General features: G+C 51.6%; 9 protein-coding genes across 9 annotated transcripts; 5 read left to right on the top strand and 4 right to left on the bottom strand.

Annotated features, from left to right (window-relative positions):
* Positions 1-242: 242 nt before the first annotated feature.
* CTAM01_00389 (uncharacterized protein) lies at positions 243-635 on the bottom strand (the record flags this gene model as incomplete). The annotated part of the gene is made up of 1 exon (XM_060516441.1): positions 243-635. One exon carries the CDS (start codon positions 633-635, stop codon positions 243-245), a length of 393 nt encoding a protein of 130 aa, XP_060389067.1.
* On the top strand, positions 496-2,618 carry CTAM01_00388 (cyclophilin type peptidyl-prolyl cis-trans isomerase/CLD; the record flags this gene model as incomplete). The annotated part of the gene is made up of 3 exons (XM_060516440.1): positions 496-679; positions 759-2,422; positions 2,481-2,618. Coding segments are annotated over 3 exons (1,986 nt in total), but the record flags the coding sequence as incomplete, so codon positions are not given.
* Positions 2,619-3,193: 575 nt separating this feature from the next.
* Positions 3,194-3,470, top strand: CTAM01_00387 (uncharacterized protein; the record flags this gene model as incomplete). Its single annotated transcript, XM_060516439.1, has 2 exons — positions 3,194-3,306; positions 3,392-3,470. Coding segments are annotated over 2 exons (192 nt in total), but the record flags the coding sequence as incomplete, so codon positions are not given.
* A 1,039-nt stretch (positions 3,471-4,509) lies between these two features.
* Positions 4,510-6,184, top strand: CTAM01_00386 (C6 zinc finger protein; the record flags this gene model as incomplete). Its single annotated transcript, XM_060516438.1, has 7 exons — positions 4,510-4,583; positions 4,630-4,657; positions 4,720-4,725; positions 4,782-4,809; positions 4,859-4,963; positions 5,017-6,005; positions 6,098-6,184. The coding sequence occupies 7 exons, from the start codon at positions 4,510-4,512 to the stop codon at positions 6,182-6,184; spliced, it is 1,317 nt and encodes a 438-aa protein (XP_060389064.1).
* A 1,536-nt stretch (positions 6,185-7,720) lies between these two features.
* CTAM01_00385 (uncharacterized protein) lies at positions 7,721-9,418 on the bottom strand (the record flags this gene model as incomplete). The annotated part of the gene is made up of 4 exons (XM_060516437.1): positions 7,721-8,628; positions 8,683-8,875; positions 8,930-9,342; positions 9,406-9,418. The coding sequence occupies 4 exons, from the start codon at positions 9,416-9,418 to the stop codon at positions 7,721-7,723; spliced, it is 1,527 nt and encodes a 508-aa protein (XP_060389063.1).
* Positions 9,419-15,013: 5,595 nt separating this feature from the next.
* On the top strand, positions 15,014-16,695 carry CTAM01_00384 (eukaryotic translation initiation factor 2 subunit gamma; the record flags this gene model as incomplete). Its single annotated transcript, XM_060516436.1, has 3 exons — positions 15,014-15,531; positions 15,616-16,602; positions 16,665-16,695. The coding sequence occupies 3 exons, from the start codon at positions 15,014-15,016 to the stop codon at positions 16,693-16,695; spliced, it is 1,536 nt and encodes a 511-aa protein (XP_060389062.1).
* A 393-nt stretch (positions 16,696-17,088) lies between these two features.
* On the bottom strand, positions 17,089-18,755 carry CTAM01_00383 (uncharacterized protein; the record flags this gene model as incomplete). Its single annotated transcript, XM_060516435.1, has 4 exons — positions 17,089-17,781; positions 17,835-18,163; positions 18,230-18,613; positions 18,686-18,755. The coding sequence occupies 4 exons, from the start codon at positions 18,753-18,755 to the stop codon at positions 17,089-17,091; spliced, it is 1,476 nt and encodes a 491-aa protein (XP_060389061.1).
* Positions 18,756-19,575: 820 nt separating this feature from the next.
* On the top strand, positions 19,576-21,892 carry CTAM01_00382 (uncharacterized protein; the record flags this gene model as incomplete). The annotated part of the gene is made up of 2 exons (XM_060516434.1): positions 19,576-21,642; positions 21,704-21,892. 2 exons carry the CDS (start codon positions 19,576-19,578, stop codon positions 21,890-21,892), a joined length of 2,256 nt encoding a protein of 751 aa, XP_060389060.1.
* Positions 21,893-22,335: 443 nt separating this feature from the next.
* On the bottom strand, positions 22,336-23,005 carry CTAM01_00381 (uncharacterized protein; the record flags this gene model as incomplete). The annotated part of the gene is made up of 2 exons (XM_060516433.1): positions 22,336-22,690; positions 22,878-23,005. 2 exons carry the CDS (start codon positions 23,003-23,005, stop codon positions 22,336-22,338), a joined length of 483 nt encoding a protein of 160 aa, XP_060389059.1.
* Positions 23,006-23,206: the final 201 nt, after the last annotated feature.

The following is a 23,206-nucleotide window of genomic DNA, read 5'->3' as shown; positions in this document are numbered from 1 at the left end:
AGGAAAGGAATTGTTGAGGAACGGGAGGGAGAGAAATCCGAGGGATTGGGTCGTCGTATGTCGTTGATGCCTTGAGACGAAAACTTTATGAAGGTGAGATTCGCTACAAGGGTGACTTGTTATTTATTTATCTTCCTTTGGAAGAAAAAGTCGTTGCCGACTAATCAGGGTTCCAACTGATGCATCGTCAGGCTGACGGACCGCGGCAAGTTGCAACTGTCCGGTGCCTTCGGAAGGCTTCGTCATGAGGTCACTGATGGATCCCGGCGGCGCGGTGCCCCGTACCTGATCGCACCTCCAGTGTCACCAAAAGATCCACGGAGGCCCCCTAACCTGGAATCCTGGATGCCCCATCGCAGCCCGCGGCATGTGTTGCCGGCCGCTAAAGCCAAACTAAGAAGCAGCTCACAGTGGGTCCAGTGCCGGCAGCAAGGCTGCTGTACGTTGGCTGCCACTTCCCCGGTACCCTCATCTGATTGGATCAATTGACATAGCTTCCTGCAAACTACCTCAAGCTTCCTAGATTTCCATCTCAGCCTTACCACGCGACGAGCACCGGCACTCACGGTCACCACACTCGCCGTCGCTGTGCCTTTGACCTCCAGCATCGACAACATGGCTGACGACGACGCCATAACCAGCAAACGAAGTCATGCGGACCTTGTTGCCCAAGATGACGGTAAGCATACACGATGCGATCTAGAATTATGTTCTAGCACTACTCTCTCCGACCAAGCTTAGACTAACGGCGTGGCTAGACAGCTCCTCCGATGACGATATGGGTCCCCAGCTCCCCTCAGAAGCACCAAAGAAGAAGAAGCGTCGCGTGCTTCCATACGAAAAGCTCTATATTGCTGCGCTGCCCAAGTCGATCCGGTACTCCAAGTCTCTGATGCACAAGGAGCAGCTGTCTTTCGTTACAGTGACGCCTCTGACGGACTTCATTATTACCTCATCTGTCGACGGTGTCGTCAAGTTCTGGAAAAAGGTGGCTGAGGGGATAGAGTTCGTCAAGGAGTTCAAGGCACATGCGGACGAGATCAGGTCCGTCTCCGTCAGCCAGGACGGGAGAAGCTTCGCAACCGCCGGGGCAGACAAAACTGTTAAAATCTTCGATGTCATCACGTTTGATCTTCTGGCGATGCTGAAGTTGACCTTTGTGCCGAGATGTCTTTGCTGGGTTCACAACCGAGGGGCTTCGCTACCTCTCCTTGCGGTGTCCGAGGAAACCAACTCCAAAATCCACATTTTCGATGGCAGGGGAGAGAGGCAAGACCCGATTCACACAATCAAGTCTCTACACAGAAGTCCGGTCTCAATCATGGCTTTCAATAGTGCCTACGACTGCGTGCTGTCTGCGGACGACAAGGGCATGCTGGAGTACTGGCGACCAAGCGGCGACTACGAGAAACCGGACAATGTATTCGAATTCAAGGCTTCAACAAATTTATTCGACTTCAAGAAGGCGAAAGCAGTGCCGACATCTATCACGATTTCACCGACAGGCAAGCAATTTGCCGCCTTCTCTCAGCCAGACAGGAAAATCCGAATCTTTGACTTTGCGTCTGGAAAGCTGTATCGAACATATGACGAATCTCTTCAAGTGATTGAGGATATGCAGCATGCTGGTTTGGCACTGCAAAAACTCGAAACTGTGGAGTTCGGCCGCAGATTCGCGGTCGAGCGAGAAATTGACTCGACAGCGTACAGAGACAAGGCGAACGTCATTTTTGACGAGTCTGGCAACTTCATTCTTTACGGCTCAATATCCGGCGTTAAAGTGCTGAATACCTATACCAACCAGATCGTCAAGGTCTACGGTAAAGAAGAGAACTTCAGAGCCGTCAACCTGGCGATATACCAAGGTCAACCGCAGAAGAAGGGCATTACTACAGTCGAGATGGGTGCTTCTGCCAATCCCCTGCTCCAGGAGTCCGAGTCCAGAGACCCCATCTTGATAACGACAGGAGTCAACAAGCAGCGATTTTACTTGTTTACCAATGACGAAGAAATCTCAAAGTCAGTGCGAGACGTTCAGAACGAGAAGCCTACAATGCTTGGCCAGAAGAAGGCAGAAGAGGCCAAGAAAGCAGAGACCGGAACCGCCGCAGTAATCCACACCAACTATGGCGACATTCACATTCGTCTCTTCCCCGATGCGGCACCCAAGGCTGTTGAGAACTTTGTCACCCACTCAAAGAGTGGTTACTACAACAATACGATCTTCCATCGTGTGATTCGCAAGTTCATGATCCAAGGTGGAGATCCACTCGGCGACGGCACGGGTGGCGAGAGTATATGGGGAAAGGAATTCGCAGATGAATTCAGCAGTCTGAAGCACGACAAGCCATACACAGTCAGCATGGCTAATGCAGGCCCAAACACCAATGGCAGTCAGTTCTTTATAACAACGGAAAAGACGGTGAGTACAACCCAACTCGGTGACTTAGATATAATGCAGTCCTAACAGTCACAAACAGCCTTGGCTGGACGGGAAGCACACCATTTTCGGGCGAGCAACCCAAGGGTTCGACGTTGTCCACAAGATCGAGAACGCGCGGACGTATAAGGAGAAACCAGAGGAGGACATCAAGATCCTCAACATCGACATCGTATAGCCCGTTCCGTCGAAAGACGCCAAGTAATGAAAGACATGAGACCAAACTGCTCGACAGACCCCCACAGAAGGGCATAAGTGAAATGGAGTGGAAAAAGCAATTCGATGATGCAGCATCCCCGCAAGGCTCGCAACTGATACAGACGGGTCTCACGATGCAGCTGCATATCAGCTCAAGTCCACTCAACTAAGTGAGGCTGTATGTTGTTCACGTGGACGCGAAAAGGCCAGCATTGGGCCGCTTACGATCCCGCAATCGGCGCTGCCATACCGCAACCCAATTCGGGCCCGATCTCGCCCGCCAGTGACACCCCGTACTTATAGACGACGTTTAGGCGTACCTCATGTTCAACGGCGCGCACATCCGTTCTACGAAGTGGGCGACCCGGCCTTGTCGCAAGCGGTCTCAAACGTAGTCTACAACTTACCTTCAGCGTTGATAGTGAAGACAGTGCGCTCAACCATCTCACATATGGAAATTTTATAGACGCAGGCCTCCGGATTCCCTACCTGCGCTGCATGTTCGCGTAGCATGAACTAGCCAATCAACCTGCCTTGACCCCGCCCCTTTTCGGTTCGGCTCGTCCCTTTCTCATTGCCAGGATCGAGGTTTCTGGTCCAGTATGCCACGTCCGAAGAAGCCAGGAGCGCCGGAGCCGAAACGTCGAAGCCGAAATGGTTGTTGGTAAGTTCACAACGCTCTGTAGCGTTGATGTATATGGCCTGCTTTCAGTCTAACTATCGTCTTCAAATGACTAACATGCCCGCCTACAGGCCGTGCAAAGCCCGGAAAGTGAAATGTGGTGAGGAACACCCAACGTGTATCAAGTTCGTTTTATCTGTACAAAAGTGATGTTGGCTTTGGGACACTGTCTGCGTGAGAGACTACAATCGGTGGACGGCTAACGTACATACACAGTTGCCAACGCACTGGGGAGCCTTGCGATTATAGTGTACGACTAAATTGGGAGGGCCGTCGAACGAAGAGATCTCTTTCTTTGGGAACACTCACGGGGATCACTCAGCCATTTAAAGACTCCTCCCGCACTGAACAACCGCCGTTCAATCATACGTTTACCATTAGCAACCCGACTCAGAATTCGGATCCGAAGCCTGTAACGAAACGCATCCTCACTGCTCCTGTCGGCGTCGAGGCAGGGAAAAGAAAGCTTGAGCAGTTAGAGACTTGTGATGACTACTTGAGTTTTCAGAATACGTCCTCCCGATTGATCCAGCACCAGAATGGCGCCCTATTTGCTCCACCGCGCAGTGCACCAAACTACAATGCACGAGACCACTCCTCGACATCAAGCCTCCGTCGAATTTTTCCCGCGACTGCAAACGCTTCATCAAGATTATACAAGAGGTCCAAATCCCTCGCTGAGACAGGTCAACCGGATATATTGAGCCAGTACGGCCGCATGTCTTCGCCAATCTCTCTAATCGGGCAAAGCTCTCCCACGTCTTTCCTAACCTCGGGTGCTATCTCAACGTCGACCGGTTCCCCCTTGACGCCCGTCTCGTTGGTGATCAAGTCTGACGATGAGACGAGATTGCCTGTCTTGAGCCTTCCTTCACCGGCGTCTCCAGAAGATAGTCGACTATCTGTGAACTATTTAATCTCGAGTTCTTCCCGCGTTATGCATGGTGCAAACAAGGGAGTGATTCATCCATCTGGTCCGCCTCTGTACAACTCTGAATGCAAACAGGATGTATCAGAAGAAGCTACATTTTATGGCTTCGATCTTGGCATTCCAGATGCTGACATTGCCCAGAATGATGACGCGGGATCCATATCTTCAACAGCATCTTCTACTAGACATTCTAGGCACTTCCTCCAAGCTATGTGTGGTGGATCCTATTCCCAACAATCCGGGACCATTAATGGCACGATGCCAAGGGTCTGGTACTATGGCCAGCCTATTCCGATATGGATACCGCGAAGCATTGAGCCCATCCCTGCCAAGTGAGTCTCTACTATCTTTGACCAGTTCGAGGCTGACTGATAGAAGGCTTCGAGAAAACCCAATGAATATCCTTGTAAGTCAGACTTTGGATCTCCAAGTAGATATTTAAATGACACTGATGACATTGATGAACAGTACTTCGTAGGTAGCCAAGTAATCTCATTGTCTCCAGTCATAAATTAATGTCTAAACGACAGCATCACTTTTTGAACCATACGGCCAGGGGTAAGGGGTTCTATTCTTCCGACTTTCAAGCTTACTAACTCAGAGATAGTTCTCGTGCCTTATGACGACCCCCAATCCAACCCGTTTCGCACGATTCTGCCGCAGATGGCTGTCGGTAACGACCACCTCCTCAGCTTACTCCTGGCCTACTCGGGTAATTATATCTCCTGTCTGCTCCATCGTCTTGATCTGACGACCTAGTCACAGCCGCCCATAGGTCAAGACTTCTCGGAAAGAAGGAACCACAGATGAGGATAGCAATCTGGGTGCAGGACATCTTTCCAGCACTGCGGCAGGCCCTCAACGACAGGGACAAAATCATTTCAAACACGAGCCTCGCCACCGCCATCATGCTCGCCTCGCTGGAGATCATCTCGCCCACGGCGTTCGGGTTCGACATCCCCTGGCAGCGGCACCTGAACCTGGCCCGGACGCTCATGTGGAGGCGACTGGCGGACCTGCGCAGGACCGCCGAGAACGGTCTACGGGAGGACAGCGCGTGTGCCTTCCTGTGGAGCTGGTTCGCGTACTTGGATGTCCTGGGGAGCTTGAGTGGTGGTGGCGTCCCCGACGCGGATTCCTCGAGGTTCTGGCTGCTTGAGTATACGGTCCACAATCCCGGCGACAGCCAGGATGAGATTGACTGCGTCATGGGCTTCACCACGCGCTGTGTCCAGATCCTAGCCCAGATCGCGGAGCTGGCGCGCCGCTGCGACGAGCAGCGATTCGCGCTAAGCGGTTCCTCGCCGCGACTCGCCTGGTATCCGAATGCGGCTTGTGTCGAGCGGGCTCAGTTGTTGGAGCAGGAGCTTTTTAACAGCATGGCGCAGCCGTCACGCCCGTGCAGGCATATTACTACCATCAACACCCCGAGCCAGAACCTAGGCCAGGACACCGGCATCAAAATCGAAGGGCGGGATAATAGGGGGGAGATCGTCCAATTGAACGAGGCATTCCACTGGGCTGGGCTTGTGCACCTACACAGGCGCATCCTGGGTAAGCCGCCTAGCCACGAAGACGTCCAGGGACCGGTAGGCAGGATCGCGGCGTGCTTGGAGGGTATTGCGCCTGGCGGGTCGGCGGAGACGGGGTTCTTGTTTCCCATGTTCACAGCTGGGTGTCATGCGCTGGAGAGGCTGCAGAGGAGCCAGATTTTGGAGAGGTTTCGGAGTGTGGAGAGGAATGGGATGACGCAGGTATGTTCGAACTCGAGCTTGGCTAAGATTTTTGTCTTGTAACACTGATTTCATGATTGGTGACCTGTGAACTGACTTTTTTTTCTGAATAGGTCTACAAGGCGAGAGTGCTCATGGAAAATGTGTGGCTTACGGGGCAGCCGTGGGAGCCTTTGCTGTGTACGGAATTCATTGGGTGACTTAAGCATCTCTCCTTCTTTTCCCTCAAGGATGGGAAATGCCAGCAACCGGTATTGTCGTGTTTGAAGGAATTTCAGTTGTCTTTTTTAACTTACGAACGAAGCATGGAGTTGGATAGAGATGTTGACAGGGAGCACATCAGGGAAGCATCATACGGGTACCAGCATATTTTGTCATCTTCACCATATTTACGAGATCATGATTTGAACGAAGTTTTCTACTTGACTTTGAGAGAGAAAGCTTATGCTGGATATATAAGAGCTGGCAGCAATTCACGTACCAGGTCGTGATTTCACAAGTCTTTTCGTTTTATCACAGTAATTGACGGTTTTGCCTGATAATGCAGCGTAGACCTTGAACTTGTTTCTTTACAGTCCAAGGATCCAATGTGAATATCCTGATACCCTACCCGGCTGTCTTCTTAGGCTGAGGCAAGGCTGAGAGAGCGAGTGATAGTGAGAAGTTGGGCGAAACACCAGATGGTGATCTCGTGTGAGGGGAGTTTGATACCCAAGAGTCTCTGGTTTCTACCACAAAGGCGCCTATATATCATACATCATTCCTCCACCATCGTTAGTTCCCATCGCTACATCACAACACATCACTTGCATAAAAGTGTATATGTATCTTTTAGGATTTAATCCGAGCAAAAACGAGGAGGATCAAAAAGTCAACAGCCCTAACGACGAGCTTCAAGGTCAAAAATAAGGAAAAAGAGGAAAAAAATATGTTGCGTCAATCGCGGACGGGAATTGAGCCCGACGTGGCTGGTATATGTTAGTGATGCTACTCGGATGTTGTGATGTTTTGGGACAGGCAATGGCGCTTACGGGTCGAACCCACAACCTTGAGATTAAGAGTCTCACGCTCTACCGATTGAGCTAGCCGGGCAGGCTGTTTAAAGATTGGTGATCGTGGATGGCGACGAGGTGGTTGATACCGGGTTGGATTTGTGGGATCTCCGTCGTGGGGTTTGTGGTGGATGGGGTGGATGAGGGTCTCCGAGGGCACGGAAGACCTGGTATGTAAAATGGGGCCCGGGGGTCCGCCGCGGCTTACACCAATGACTCGGGAAAGATTGACCAAAGAACAGACAACAGTCACATAGAAGAGCAATGGAAAAGACTCGAGTCTGATTCCAAATTGTACAGTTTGTTTTGGGTCTGAAATTACTGCTATAAACCACCCAAATAAGTATATCGCCCTTGTCCCAAAAATTGCAACAAAGGCCCAAAGTCTTTGACCCTGTTCTTTGATATTTCCCTCCTTTCCCAACGCCCAGAATGGTATATAAAAGTAGAATCCTGTCAAAAGAGAGAGATGAAGAAAGGCGTGAGTGGGTTGGTAGGGGGTCTTGTGGTTGTTCAAAAAAAGCCAGCTCAGCTGAATACAAAGAAAAAAAGGATAAAAAAGAAGTTGTTCCTTTTGGAACGCACACACGCAGGCTCTGACGTTCTTTCACTCGTCCTCATGATCATCACACCGCTTCTTTCTTTCCAACATCCCTCCTTTTGCTCGTCATTTTTTAGTCGTCCTTATCTTGCCTGGCCGAAGGAGTATTGGTGCGGCGGTGGGCTCTTGACAGGCGCGTCGGCATAGGCGCCGGGGATGGGCACTGCGTCGTAGACGGGCTCGTCCGCGGCCATGGGCGCGTGTTGCTGAGCCTGGGGCTGCTCCTGGTGGAATGACGGCGCCTGCTGCTGCTGCTGCTGGAAGGGGAATGCCGGACCGGGACCCTCGGGCGAAGTGGGCGTATACGCCTCCTGTCCCGGCTTGGTCGCCGCGCGCGCCTTTGTCGGGGGCGCCTGGAGCTGGAAGGCAGGCTTGGGCTTGCCGAAGCTGGACTCGGGCTCGACGAAGCGGGTGCCGGGGGTGAAGGGGGAGGCGCCGGCCTCCTCGATGCGGGACAGGCTCTCGAACGTCTTGTCCGGGTGGCGAGGGGACAGAGCGTACTGGGAGTAGAGGCCGGGGGACTTGAGGCCGGGAGTGTTGGGGGCGGACTGGGAGCGGAGCTGAGCGAGGTAGAGGTCGGAGCGGGCGCGGTCGCGCATGTCCATGGACTTGTGGAGGCGGCGCTTGGTGTAGTAGCGGTAGAAGACGATACTGTAGAGCAGGACGCAGATGACGTCGATAACGATCTCGATGACCATGCAGATGAGGGCCCAGTTCTGGAGGCGGCAGATGAGTGCGTAGTCGACTTTTTCGCCAAAGACCTCGGCGCGCTTGTTCTCCTTGCACGACCAACCCCACATGTCCTTGCCGCCGCCGTTGCTGCGGCTCGACTGGAAGAGGCCGGCGGCGATGGCCCACATGACCATGGAGAGGATGAACCAGCCGATGGCGAAGAGGGTGTAATAGGTTGCTACCTTCTCGGCACGTTGGTGGCCGCCGCGGCAGTAAGCGAGGAGAACGCCGATGCAGACTGCGAGGGAGATGGAAGACACTGCGAAGGATGTTAGAAAACGGCAAAGACTTGAGATCTGAATCCTCGACTCACTAGTGATAACCAGGACCTGGGGCCAGATGGCGGTTCCTTCAGCCCATGATGGCAGACCGCTTTGGGCAGGGAGACGCTTGGTAGCGTTGAAGATTTGGAAAGAGGCGGCAAGCATAGAGATGATAATCAAACTGCAACTGAAGCTGACGCCACGAAGAGCGAACTTTGCCATACGGACGCGAGTCTTGATTTTCTACACAGTCAAAGTTAGTGTTATGTATAGCCTGTCAGATCAGAGCATACATACCAAGTCGCGTGCTTGCTCCTTGTCGGTCGCCGCTTCACGCTTCTCCAAGATATCCTCCTCGCGGAAAGTCGGGCTGAGCGGGTTCTCGACAATCTTTCTCGCTGGTGTTCCGGGCACCCTCATGGCGCTCTTGAGCGGTGATCTGGGAGTCATGGGAACGGCGACGGACTCGCGGTTGCCGCCGCTGTTGTTGATGTAACCGAACCCGATATCCCCAGGCTGGGACTGAGGCACTTCTGATCTGACGGGGTCTGCGAACGGTGACCGTACGCCGTCGACGGGAGAGTGAACTGATGTTGCCTCTGCGAAGCGAGGCGTGCGAGGAGGCTTGAGTGATGAGTCTGAGGAGGATGAGTCTGTGGATGCTGATCGGGCCGGGGCGAGGTTGAGGGCGGCAGGCCGCCTTCTATCTTCTGTCACGAAAGTGTAAGCATACAGTGTTGAAGTAAATCACCGAACCTAGACAAGAGACATACCTTGGGAAGCCATTGCTTTGCTGTGTGACTGTGTTCCGGACGACGAAAATGGTGGCAGCAAGAGAAGCGTGTCTAGTATATAGGAAAGACACCCCTTAGACTTTGGGTCGCCAACAAGAAGACCGACTTCGGGACATGCAACAGATTTCGGTGATCAAAGCAAGAATGAAGCACGGTAGGAATCAGATTTCGGAGAGACCAGCTGTCGGAAGGGAGAAAATAGAGGTCCAACAATTCGGTCACTCGGGGGAGCAGGTAGTTTTGAATTGGCGCCGGCAACCTCGAACAGATGAGGGACCCAAGCCAGAGGCCCTCTCACGCACTGCAGGACCTGGACTGGACTGCATGGGGGCGGGCAGATCAGCAAGGTGTAAGTGGGACGAAGCGGAATGGGGGAATTCCTACATGTAGCGTGGGAGGGTAGGATGGCGCGAAGTCGAGCAGGGCTCTGATAGGTGAGAGGCCAAAGTTCCAGGCCGGCGATTCGGTCGTGATGGAAATAGACGCCCACGAGAGTGGACGAGGTGGCGCCGAGCTTTGGTTGGCTCGGTGGCAGGTGCTTCGAGACTCTCTCACTCACTCTGTACTTCAAAAGTCGCCTGTTCCTAGCTCACGGATCACTGATCCGAGCGGAGACTTTGATACTGGTGAGTTTCTTATTATATGAGTCGGCGGTTACTGGATATATCGGGATATGGTCGGAGTGTGTAAAACTGTTGAACACTAGAGGCGGATTTCCTAGTCAGAGGCAGAGAGATGGAAGACTGAGAAGACCAAGGCACTGAGAGGAGATTTGTCAAGCCAAGAGTTGCGCGCATTTCTCAACATCCAGACGAATATAGAATATTGGAAGCAACCCCCAAATAGGCATCCTCAAGAGAGGGGAAGAGAGGGAGATAGATAGAGTGAGTGAGAGAGAGCATGCACACTCGTCCATCTCGCAGAGTGACCGGCCGGCCCTTCCAGCTTACAGACAGGACCAGTCTACCAGATACCTACTCCTCCCTTCTCTACCGGCCCTCGTGCCCTCCTCGCCTCGACAAAGGCTCACTGGAGCTTGGCGGCATACGTCGTAGCATCCGCATGGTTCGACGATGCACGTAAGGCCGGTGATTGGACATGGCTATCCAAATTGAGAGGAGGCAGGTGAAGTAGCAACGGCAGGACAAAGATGTGGTTGGACGGAAGTTTGGAAAGAGGAGAGAGGCTTGCGGCCACCCTTGCTCATGTCCACGGGTCTTTGATCAACCACCGGCGCCAACTCCTCTCCAAAATCGACATTTGAACTTCGAACCCTTGCTGCCGCCCGCCTCCCCCCTGTCGGACAGCTGCAGTTGTGATAGGCTCAGATGGTGCAGCCGCCTCCGAATGCCGCATGCTTGCACGTTGGCGCAACGGCCTGCGACCAATCAACGGCCAAAAGTGCGTGATGGTCTTCCAGCCACATGCAGGCTGGGCGGTAAGCAGAAGTCGGGGGAGATGGAGAATTGGGCGATTAAGCAAACACGGTACACTGTTTAACTCTATCGTTTTGTATTACTAGAGGATTGCCGTAGTATATATAGACGTTACCCTGCCCTCGAATTCCGTACTATTTAACCTTAACCCTTTTTTTACCTATCCTTTCCTCTATTCTACCCTCTTTCTTATTAAGGGATTATTAGAATCGTAGTTTTAATAATTTATTAATAAGTTAGTATTACTATTTAGAGGTAAATAATTTATATTTATATATAAGTACTAAGAGTTTTATTATTATAAAAATAGTAATAAATATACTAAAGTACTTAAAAGAGCTTTTTAATAAATTTTTAATACTATTTAAAGCTATAATCCTCGAGCTATAAAAAGAAACTAAAGTACTATATTAATATAGCCCTATCTATCTTATTAATATTAATAATAGTCTTCTTAATATAAAATATATTACTAATATTCTATAACTACGTTACTATATTTTATAAATTATATTTAATATTAATAAGGATTTTAGCGTTATTTCTTAGTTTATTTCTTAGTTTTTTTATTAAAACCGTTATTATAGGGTTAGTTTAGTTATTAATATTTTAATAAGTATTTTAACTTAACTTAAAGGCTCTTATAGCCCTTAAAAAAAGGCTTTTAAAAAACTTATAATTAAACTTTTTATTTATTATAAATAAAGCTATTATAATTAAAACTATAGCGTTATAAACCTTAATAATAAGTAATTAGTAATATAGTTATCTTTTTTTTATAATAAACTTAAAAAAGTATTTTAATTTAAGTACTAAGTAAGTACTATATTGTTTTATTAAAACTATATTCTTGTACTTGTGACTTAGAAAGAATTAACTTTCTTTGATAATAAGGTACTTAGAGCAAACACGGTAGCTAATGGCGAGGTGGCATGGCGTGGCCTTTTTTTGGTGTATTCCTTTGTGCTCGAGTCACCCGAGTCTCTTAGTTCCTGCTTTTTTTCTTCTTGTTCTTGGAACTGCCAGGGAGTCGGACAATGAGCTTGATTTTTGACTTCCTTCTGGCGTGGTCAACGACCGCGGGCGCTAATGAAGCTCAAGGTGGGGTCTTTCAACTGCCTGTTCCCTTTAGAGGAAGTGTGTTTGCTCTCAGCCTCTCAGTCTTCGGTGAGGGTTCATACGTAAAATGATGAAGCATGCAGGCTGTGCTGTAAGTTGCTCATTTATGATATAGGTAGGTGTACGGAGTCAGTGTTGTTCGCAACCTCGCCCCCTCGTCCGCTGTTACCGGGCCCAAAATCTCACGTTGGCCATCTTTCGCTTGCGTAACCGAGAATCACAGAAGGAACCCGTAGATCCGTAAGCTTGACCGAAGTACTGGGACACAAGCAGGATCAGGAGCTCGCTGAGCCTTGACGTGCAATTGAAAGAAGGACTGCCGTGTAATCTCAGATGTGGCAACAAAGCAGAGGCAAAACTGGCTGAAGATGCTTGCCTCTCGATGAATTCATTTCGAAGAGTTACCTTTTTGAGAGAGCCATCAGCCCCGTCAGCGATCGTCCTTGTTGTGCATGTGGGTGGTGCGAAGGAGCTACAGCCAACACGGATAATTGCAGAGTAGTAAGAAAAATTACAGTAAGTAAGGCATGGCCCGTGTGCCGTCACTTTCCCATCCCGCTGCTCGTCTACCTAATCACAAAGCGAACCAAGAAGGGTCGACTACGTTATCCGTGCTGCCATGCTTTTAACCCTCCATCACAGAGTGTGATAGAGTAAGACTACAGAATGCAGTCAAGTTTAGCCCGCATTCCCAAACCTATTTTTAGGAGATGTGTCCAATAAGATCACCAGTGACAATGAGATGGGTTACCTTTTGCCTACAGATAGGCACTTTGAGGTGGTGCCTGCCCAGCCTATTTTTACCCAACTTCTACGAGCCGTGACCTGGTGGATGTGACGGACCGCCGGGCATTTCGCTCCTTTGCGGCAAAGGAACGGCAATCTCGGTCTTGTACGGCGGAGCTCGAGTCCCGGATGACGGGATGCGGGATGGATGTCGGTACTGTGAGTATGACCGGGCATGGGACTCCTCGAGGAGTCACGTAGACCGGCCCCCCGGCTTGATAGTTTGGGGTTATTGAAGGTACACGATCTGGAGAGTCGTCTTTCATAGCAAACATCTTGACCGATGAGGTACTGGCTTACTAGTTTCCCGTGGCCATAGTAACCTATCCACAGTCAATTATGACTATTGGTAGTCTGTAAGAAAAAGAATTTCGTATCCGCGCATACTCAACAATTCCTCTATTGCAATATTCAAGATACACATTGCTATAGCATCTTCATTCCAAGGTAATTGTTGAGACCTGAGGTCACAGAATCTCTCGCAGCGTCACACAAACTCTATCTAAATTGGCATGACGGACATTAACATCAACTCTTGATGATGCTAGACCATGTCAAGCCCATCTTACAAATTAGGACAATGAGTGCAACGGTTTTCTATTGACTTTGCAAGAATTGGTCTATTAGTTGTAATTACGAACCTCGTGCCCTCCTTTCCCATGGTTGAGAATACTTGTGGTGCTCCTACAAGATGGCATAGACCTTCCAACATGCAAATTTTTGCAGAATATCAAGAAGACATCCCTTTGGGGTCCGGTCCGCCTCATTGGGGGCCAACTTTGCCCTTACGGGCAAGCTGGTCTACCAGGGTCAATACCGAGTTTTTATTGCGTAATAAACTTCATAACTAACTACAGCCGGCCGCAGCCGTTACTAATAGCTATTAACACTAACTAAACTTAAGATGCTAATAACCCCGCCGCTATAGCACATTAATCGCCCTCCGAATAGCTAAAAACTACCCCCTACTTTCTACCTTTTTTAATAGCTCTAGATTTTTCTTTTTAATCTCTCCGAATTTCTTATTTTACTATAGTAATACTAGAGTATTAATAATACTCCTAAGTTTATTAAGTATATTAAGGCTATATTATATAAGTTCGGTACTAATAATAGTAATATTTATAAGGGTATATACGTCTTTTTAGATCTTTAAGTTAATAATAGCTAGTTTATACTCTTCTAAACGATTTTTTTATAAATTAGGATCGTTAAGTATAATATTAATAAGATCGAACTACTAGCCCTTAAGGTATCCCTATAGGTCGACGAGTTAGCACTTTGGTATTCTAAATATTTTTAAATAGGTAGACGGTTCGATAATAATAATAATAATAATAGTAATAATAATAATAATAGTAATAGATAGCAAAATAAGTAGCGTTTTCGATTTTAATAAAGGAAACGAGGTAACGAATATGTATATATATATACGAAGTAAAGTTAAAAATATTACTAAAATCGGTATTATTCTTAATAATAATAACGAGGGTATTTCTGATATTATACTATTATAAGCTACTATTACCTAGAGAGTAGTAAACTTAGCTAAGTAAGCAGCTTATAAAGTAGTAGTATCGGGTATTTAATATTACTATTAATAATCCGTAGTTATAAACTTTATAAGAGGGAAAGTTAAAAAGTTAGAAAATCTAAAAAAAATAGTTTATTGAGATAGTAGGAGTATCTATTAATACTGTGTATTAATACTATGTAATCGATATTGAGAACCGCCCGAGCAACTAGCAAAGGCAGAATTAAAAAAACAAATCAAGAAGACATGTCGCACATGTAAGTTTTGAGGTATGACTCATTTTGCATGATGCTATCACCAACTCTGTTCTTTCCCCAGGCAGGAAAGATACTAGGCGTGCTAGGTAAGGTAAGGTAATAGAGCAGAGGGCAGCAGGGTTGGGCGGGCAAAGGCCAGGCGGGGCACTTATCAGCTTATCAGTCCCAAACAGGTTAGCGTTGACTTTGACCACAGAATTCGAATCGACCCTCAGCGAGGTAAATTCCAGGTTGTTACTCATCGGAAGCAAATTTCACGGATCAACCTCGACGTCACGAAACCCACGAACAAGAGGCCCCATCCTCCCTCTCCGGTACCGTCGAATACCTACACCTAATCACCTGTTCACTCATCAGACGATCTAACTTCGAGAAAAAAGTCCGACGTCCCCCGACCCGTCACAAGTCAACCTAGACGAATTTACCCCGCCATCCACTCACACCCCGTCGCGACAATGTCTGCCAACGGCGATAACAAGTACGACGACATCGAGTCGGAGTCCGACTCTGGCGAGTCCGTCGAGGAGCAGACCGAGCTCAACGAGGAGAAGACTCTCAAGCCCGCCCTCAAGAAGTCCTCCAACCCCGTTACCGCCGACACCACAGTTCAGCGCCCTGCTCTGCCCCCGCAAACCGATCCCAAAGACCTCGACGTCAAGACCCTCAGCCCCCTCACCCCCGAGATTATCGCTCGCCAAGCAACAATCAACATCGGTACCATCGGCCATGTCGCCCACGGAAAGTCTACCGTCGTCAAGGCCATCTCCGGCGTCCAGACCGTTCGTTTCAAGAACGAGCTGATCCGTAACATTACCATCAAGCTTGGTTACGCCAACGCAAAGATCTACCAGTGCGACAACCAGGAGTGCCCTCGGCCGGGATGCTTCAGGAGTTACAAGAGTGAGAAGGAGGTCGACCCTCCTTGCGAGCGCGAGGGCTGCAGCGGTACCTACAGATTATTGCGCCACGTTTCGTAAGTAGCTGAAGCTTAGAGAGAGAGCTTACCCCGGAATTGTGTATCGCAAGGACTCGTGGCTAATACCATATCTCCACTTAGCTTCGTCGATTGCCCCGGTCACGACATTCTCATGAGCACCATGTTGTCAGGTGCCGCCGTCATGGACGCCGCCCTGCTGCTCATTGCCGGCAACGAAACCTGCCCTCAGCCCCAGACCTCTGAGCACTTGGCTGCCATTGAGATTATGAAGCTGGATAAGATCATTATCCTCCAGAACAAGGTCGATCTTATGCGCGAGGAGGCCGCCCAGCAACACTACCAGTCCATCCTGAAGTTCATCAGAGGTACCGTTGCCGGAAAGTCTCCCGTCATCCCCATCTCTGCCCAGCTCAAGTTCAATATCGACGCCGTCAACGAGGCCATCGTCAACACCATCCCCGTGCCCCCTCGTGACTTCACCCAGGACCCCCACATGATCGTCATTCGATCCTTCGACGTCAACAAGCCTGGTGCTGAGATTGACGACCTCAAGGGAGGTGTCGCTGGTGGCTCCATTCTGCACGGTGTCCTCAAGCTCGGCGACGAGATCGAGATCCGTCCCGGTATCGTCACGAGAGATGACAAGGGTGCCCTCAAGTGCACTCCCATCTTCAGCAGAATTGTCTCCCTCAACTCCGAGTTCAACGACCTCAAGTACGCCGTTCCCGGTGGTCTCATCGGTGTCGGTACCCGCATCGACCCCACCCTCTGCAGAGCCGATCGTCTCGTCGGTTTCGTCCTGGGTCTCAAGGGACGCCTGCCCGAGATCTACAGCGAGATCGAGGTCAACTTCTACCTCCTGCGCCGCCTCCTCGGTGTCCGCACCGCCGACGGCAAGCAGGCCAAGGTCGCCAAGCTCACCAAGAACGAGGTCATCATGGTCAACATTGGTTCCACGTCCACCGGTGCCAAGGTTGCCGCTATCAAGAACGATGCCGCCAAGCTCGTCCTCACCTCCCCTGCCTGCACAAACATTGGCGAGAAGGTCGCTCTGTCCCGTCGTATTGAGAAGCATTGGCGTCTGATTGGTTGGGCCACCATCGCTGCGTAAGTTTATACCTCCTATGTTCATACAATCAAGTTGCAAAAGAAAGCTGACGTTTCTACAGTGGTGTCACTCTCGAGCCCAGCTCGTCTTAAATCGACAACCGACCCAAATCAAATCAAAAAACACAAAGTCTCAAAAGCCCATTCTTCAGCATCACAGGAGTCTAAAAAACAATCAGTCAGTCTGGTAGAGAGCCGAATGGGAGGGGCGGGGGCGCGCGGATCCGGCAAAGTTTTTGAGTACCAGGCGGGTAATGAATGCACATGAACAAGGTTACCAACTTACCGCGTAAATTCAAAATGACCAGAAGAGAGAGACACTCGAAATTCGCGAAATTTGAAGGTCCAGAGATTCAGGGTCCCATTTGATGGCGGAGAATTCGCGAGGGAAAGAAAAACACAACGTACAAGGAAAAGCTAGACGGTGTATGCTGATAGATAGGCCTGGACGATGAATGAGCCCCTTTTAAATTTTCTATTAGTTTTCTATTTCCTGACTTTGCGCGCATGCTTGACCAGGTTTTCTATCACGCCTTCAAAGGCCTCTCTGTCGCCTATCTTTTCGTCCGTCTTCTTGGTCCAGTACTCTAATACCTCCTTGGCCGTTTCCTCCATCGCCTTTAGCCTATCCACGTGCGCCTTAAGCTCGTCGTCCGTCATGCCGTTCAGGGCCTCGTCCGTCGTCGTGCAGAGCTGCTTGGCCGATACGAGGTCCAGGTCCGGCACTGGCGGCGGTCCCTTCCTCTTGGATGACGCCGTCGGTTTACCTTTTGAGTCGACAGACGTCGACGACGCGTTTGCCTCGGCCCGCACCCGTGATACGGATCGAGAATCTGATGATGTCCGCGGGGAGCCGGAGGGGACTTGTAATGAAGGCAGCACGAGCTTCTTTTGCTTGGAGGCCGGGAGGATCTCGTCCAGGTCGACCGGCACGCCTAGGGAGACGAGAAAGAGACGGCGGATTCGCGAGCGGATCCAATCTGGGGGAGCCAGCGGCGGAGGTGCCACCAGCTGCGACCACAGTGACGCACTACGCGGTGTAATGAAGATGGGGTTTTCTTTCGTTAACGGTGGCGGGGAGCTGACGTCTAAGCTCTCTGGGGGAAAGAGGGTGTTGAGGTATGGGTCGACGGCTTGTAGGACGTCTTCGCCGTCCAAGCCGTCAAAGTCTGGTATATCCTGGATTGAGGTGTTAGAACAGTCAAACGAACTTGGAATAGCAATGTGCTTACGAAAGGCAGTGCTGGTACTTGTGGTAAGCTGGGCGTTGGAGCCGGAGCTGGAGCTTGGAACTCGGGTTCTTGGAATCCATCTTCAAAGTCGTCAAAGTCACCGTCGGCCTCAGCACCCTCTTCAAAGTCGTCGAAATCGTCACCAAAGTCATCATCATCCTCGTCTCCGCCTTCAGCGTCCTCTCCTTCCTCGTCATCGTTGTCAGCTGCATCGGGAGGAGGCGCAAGGCCGGCGCTGGACGGAGCAGACGAGAGTGCCGTTTTGGAGGGTTGCCGCTTTATACGAGGCGAGCTTGGTGTTGATAGCGCAGGTGATACAGGGGGGAGATCTACGAAGAATGACGCCAGGTCAACGACAAAATGCTCTTTGAATTTCAGGGATCTCTACATCGTACCGGAACTGCCACCCTCTTCAGTCTCGCCGTCAGGCTTGACAATCAAGTCGGCTGGGGCATCTGCCTTGCGCTTCTCCAAAAACTCCTCTGAGTGCGGCCCTGAATCGCCCGGGGCCTCCTCGACGACAGTCTTGGGAATGACTGGCGACTTGGGCGCACTGTCTGCCGTCGACGACGCCTCGCTGCTGTTCTTCTCCTGGATAGCAATCTCGTCCGGCTCAGCATCACCCTCCCTCAAGCGGTACGCCTCTGTTCCGGGGACCTCGCCGTACGACGGTTCATCGTCGACTTTCTCTACGCGGGTTTTGGGAATCGGAGACGTTCCGGGGCTGAGGGGAGCGGATTGCGCATCGGAGAAGTGGTCTTCTGAGTCGGAGGCGTTGGCTGCAGATTGTTAGACAAAAACGGCTGCACGATCATCAAGGGAGACATTGACAAGGGGTGGGGGTTGCTTACCCAGATCGTGTGCGCCAGGGTCGCTAGTTCCAGACCGTTTCGGCGGTGAAAGAGCCTCGTCGTCTGACATGATTCCGTTGTGAGCCCAATTGAGAGCTGTAGGAATAATAGGGCAATGTTTCTTGAGGTTACAACAAGCTGAGGCAGCTTAGGGAGTTATCGATGGTGGGAGAGAATAGGAGTGGGCAGTGGAGGGGGAGCCTGTCGATTAGCGGATACGCAATTGTGTGGGCCGAATGGGTATAAGTAGGTAGCAACTAGCAAGAACGATATCCCCAAATCGATGATTTGAGGGCAACCGCAACTTTTGAAGGAGTCAAGCTTAGGCAAGGGCTTGTTGACACAAAGACGACGAGAAAGAATGGAAGCGACTTTCAGGCTCTTGGGCTGGGTGGCATAAGAAAAGCAGGCTCGCAGACGGTACCTATCAAGGCTCAAGCACCTCTTGCAGCTTCTAGACTCGCCCGCCAAGCATCACGTGGGGCACACCCCGGTTAATTTCGCGCTAGTACTTGATAGGCAGCCTGTCCCTGGTCCTGGGTCTTTGGGCAGGTGCAGCGCGCCAGTCGCGTGGAGGCAAGGCCTGAAAGGCTGGAGCATCACAAAAAAAAAGCTGTCAACCATCAACACCAGTTGCAGCTCCCCCCAACAGCCGGTAGCAACCACACGTCGCAACGAGTCAGCGCATATCTACGAGCCAGATACGATTGCTTCATCGACGAATAACAGAGCTTTAGGGGGTCGATTCGCACCTCAATGCGACGACACTGAACCGAACGAAACACGATTGTCCAGACATCAGCTTGTTGTCACTAGCTCGCACATAGCTTGCGAGACTCCGTTAGGCTTCATCTCGACAGGCCCCAATCGATTCACGAATCTTCCACACAATGTCATTCAGCTTTGGTAACACAGCTACGCCGACGTCGAACAGCGGCTCGACCCCGGCAACCTCTGCGCCCGCATCTGGAGGTCTCTTCGGCGGCGCTGCTGCCTCCAGCGGCACTCCCAGCTTTTCCTTCGGCAACCTAGGATCTGGAGGAGCGGCAGCTGGATCGACCGCCAGCACACCGGCTTCAGGCGGAGGTCTCTTCGGACAGAACACTGCACAGAAACCAGCAGGCGGACTCTTTGGCGGTGGCACGCCGGCCGCTGCTGCAGGAACGCCTGGATCGGCTGGAGGAGGTCTCTTTGGCGCCAAGCCCGCTGCCGGTGCTTCTTCGACTCCCGCATCTGGCGGCTTGTTTGGAGGAGCCGGTGCTTCTACACCTAGCACATCCACGCCTACTGGAGGGCTCTTTGGTGGCGGTGCCGCTGCCTCGACCGGCACACCGGCCGCATCGTCAGGAGGTCTTTTCGGAGGAGGTGCGGCGGCGAAGCCAGCTGGAGGTCTCTTCGGCGGTGGAAACACTGCCAGTCCTGCTCCCACTGGAGGCTTGTTCGGTCAGAATGCCGCAGCGGGCGCGTCGACCACACCCGCTCCTGCCGCAGCTGGAGGCCTGTTTGGTAACAAGGCCGCCTCAAGCACACCCGCCGGTGCTCCAGCAACCCAGGCCACTCCCGCAAAGCCTATGTTCTCTCTAGGAGGATCTACCACACCAGCCGGAGCTCCGCCTGCTGACAAGAAGCCAGCTACTGGAGGCTTGTTTGGAGCTGCTGCGGCGTCTGGATCTGCTGCGGCCGGCGCCGCACCGGCTACGGCTGCTTCGACGGCCAAACCTCCCGCCAGCGGTGGCCTCTTTGGTGGTGCGGCTCAGTCCCAGGTTGCATCTACAGCGCAGCCAGCCAGTGCCGGTGGTCTTTTCGGCGGTCAAACACCACAGCAGCCTGCTGCGGCCGGTGGTCTATTCGGAGGCTCAAAACCTGCTGCTGCCGCCGCTCCTAGCTCCGGTGGTCTTTTCGGCCAAGGCGCTGCCACCGCTACCTCAGCACAGCCGGCTTCCACTTCTGCCGCTGCTCCCGCTGCCGGCGGTGGACTCTTTGGCGGCGCAAAGCCTGCCACTCCTACAACCTCAACACCAGCTGCGGCCCCCGCCGGTGGTCTGTTTGGCGGCAACACATCTTCGACGCCAGCAGCTGCCACGACACAGGCTGGCGCAAGTACTGGAGGTCTGTTTGGCGGCGCGAAGCCTGCTGCACCCTCAGCCTCTACTCCCACCACCGCAGCGGCACCTTCGTCACTGTTTGGTGGTGCTGCCGCAGCTACACCTGCGAGCAAGCCTGCGAGCGGAGGACTCTTTGGAGCTACACCTGCAGCTGGCACCTCTCAGCCAGCTTCTACCCCTGCGGCGACTGCGACTACCGCCGCTACAACCACATCAGCTGCCGCGCCCAGCACAACGGCTGCAGCTGGTGGTCTTTTCGGAGCTAAGCCAGCAGCTACCCCGGCAGCTGGAACATCAGCTCAGAATGGCACTACGCCCGCCACCACATCTGCCACAACCGGCAACTCAAATACCCTCGCTGCCTCCACCACTGGCCCCACGTCCCAGCTTCCTCGCCTGAAGAACAAGTCCATGGACGACATCATCACACGGTGGGCTTCTGATTTGTCCAAATACCAGAAGGACTTCAAGCACTACGCCAACCAGGTCGCCGACTGGGATCTGGGCCTGGTCGACAACGGCGAGAAGATTCAGAAGCTCTACCTCAACACCTTCGAGGCCGAGAAGGCGAGTCACGAGATTGAGCGCCAACTTCAAGCCGTCGAGAGCCAGCAGGATGAACTTGAGGACTGGCTGAACCGTTACGAGGCCGACGTCAAGGAGATGTTCTCCCGCCAGATGGGACAGGGCGAGACCCTTGCCGGACCCGACCAGGAGCGCGAGCGGACATACAAGCTTGCCGAGAAGCTCACACAGAACCTTGACGAGAAGAGTAGAGACCTGTCGAAGATGGTTAAGGAGATCAACGACATTTCTGGTACTCTTAGCAAGGGTACCAAGCCTGAGGATCCCGTAAGTGATATTGATTTTTCCCCACATGTTGCACCTGCAAAGCTGACCTTCTCATCTACAGTTGAGCCAGATTGTTCGCGTTCTCAATGGTCATCTCGGCCAGCTCCAATGGATCGACTCCAACGCCGCATCTCTGCAGGCCAAGGTCTCATCCGCGCAGAAGGCGAACAACAACCTGGGAAGCCAATACGGAGCGCCGGAGAACGACGCTGCAGAGAGCTTTTACCGATCTTACATGGGCCGGCGTTGATGAAGGTCAGGACACACGGTAAAGGGTTCGTGCAGAGTTTGGTTTTTTTTTGCTAGGCAGCATAGATTACGAGAGACAAGGGGCTAGGACATGCAACAATGAAAGACAACTCGGAATCTCGGGGGTTGGTTGTCATTAATCGCTCAATTTGAGGTGGTCTTTCTTGAACAGAGATGGGTCGCTTAGCAACAGTTGAGTTGGATGGATTCGGCACCGCAAAGGTGGTAATGCATTGAGCAACACAAAGAGTACGTTGTACAGTAGCATAGAACTTGTGGGTGAATACCAGGTGTTTGTTTCTTGAATGGTTTACATGAGATTGAAAAGCTTCAAAATTCAGACGTTTGCTCGCGTTTACGCGGACCATCATCAGTCTCTGCTTTCCCCTTTCAGATTTAGTACATTTGTCCGGCTTTCCCTGAGCCAATCCTCTCCATTTGGTATTATCGCTTTGAAAAGACCTCCTCCGTGAAGCGGGGGGGAAATTGCATCTTTATGATTTTGAATTTAGTTGTGCTCGCCACCCTGGTTTTTGGTGATCTCGTCACTGTTTTGGGTGCCGTTGTTAGCAAATGTACAAAGTCGACGTCATTGCACGCGGATGGGGCGGGTTTGGAAGGGGGGAAGGGTGGAAAGGCGTGGAAGGATGAAAGGTGGTGGACGAACATGTGGTCAGACAGCTGCTGGAGGTGGGCCTGCTGCTCGCTGAGCTTCTTCTTGAGCTCGAGGAGCTTCTCCTTCTCGCGCTGGCGGATGGCGTAGTCCTCGTTGGCCTTTTCGCGCTTCTGGAAGGCGTCACTGTGTTGGGCAAATTGTCAGCCTTTGTGCTCGTTTCCATTCTTTGGATCTGTTCGCTGTCGAGTGCAGCCTCGCTTTTCGAACTGTCGATAATGACAATGGGTCATGGGGACGACTGCGTTCGTGCGGAAGGGGGCTGCGAGAGAGAGAGAGAGAGAGAGAGAGAGAAGGAGAAGCAAAGACTTACCCGCCTCCGAACTTGGAGGGAGCTCCAGTGTCGCCCTCGCTCATAGTGCGAGGAGTGGTGCTGAAGCAAGCTCTCGAGGCGAGAGTGAGGGGGCGGGCCGCGGCCTTGGTAGCAGCGATGCGCATCATTTTGAAAGAAGTATCTAGAGGGTGCTCGAGGGGTTTTGGGGATTCCAATTGGAGGTGTTTATGTTTTTGTAGTGAAGCAAGTTGGCCGATGACGATGGTGCAAGTCGGACGGGTTTTGTGATAGGTTGGATTGTGGGGATCTGGGTGCTGGTAATGCCTGGAATAGCTCCTGCTCGGGGAAGGGGGGGCTACGCTGCTATG

This window comes from Colletotrichum tamarilloi (assembly GCF_030869305.1).
Source record: "Colletotrichum tamarilloi strain Tom-12 chromosome Unknown Scaffold_1.1, whole genome shotgun sequence".
In the NCBI taxonomy this organism is placed as follows: Eukaryota; Fungi; Ascomycota; class Sordariomycetes; order Glomerellales; family Glomerellaceae; genus Colletotrichum; species Colletotrichum tamarilloi.
The sequence above is the reverse complement of the archived record's forward strand: the minus strand, read 5'-3'. Positions and strand labels throughout refer to the sequence as shown.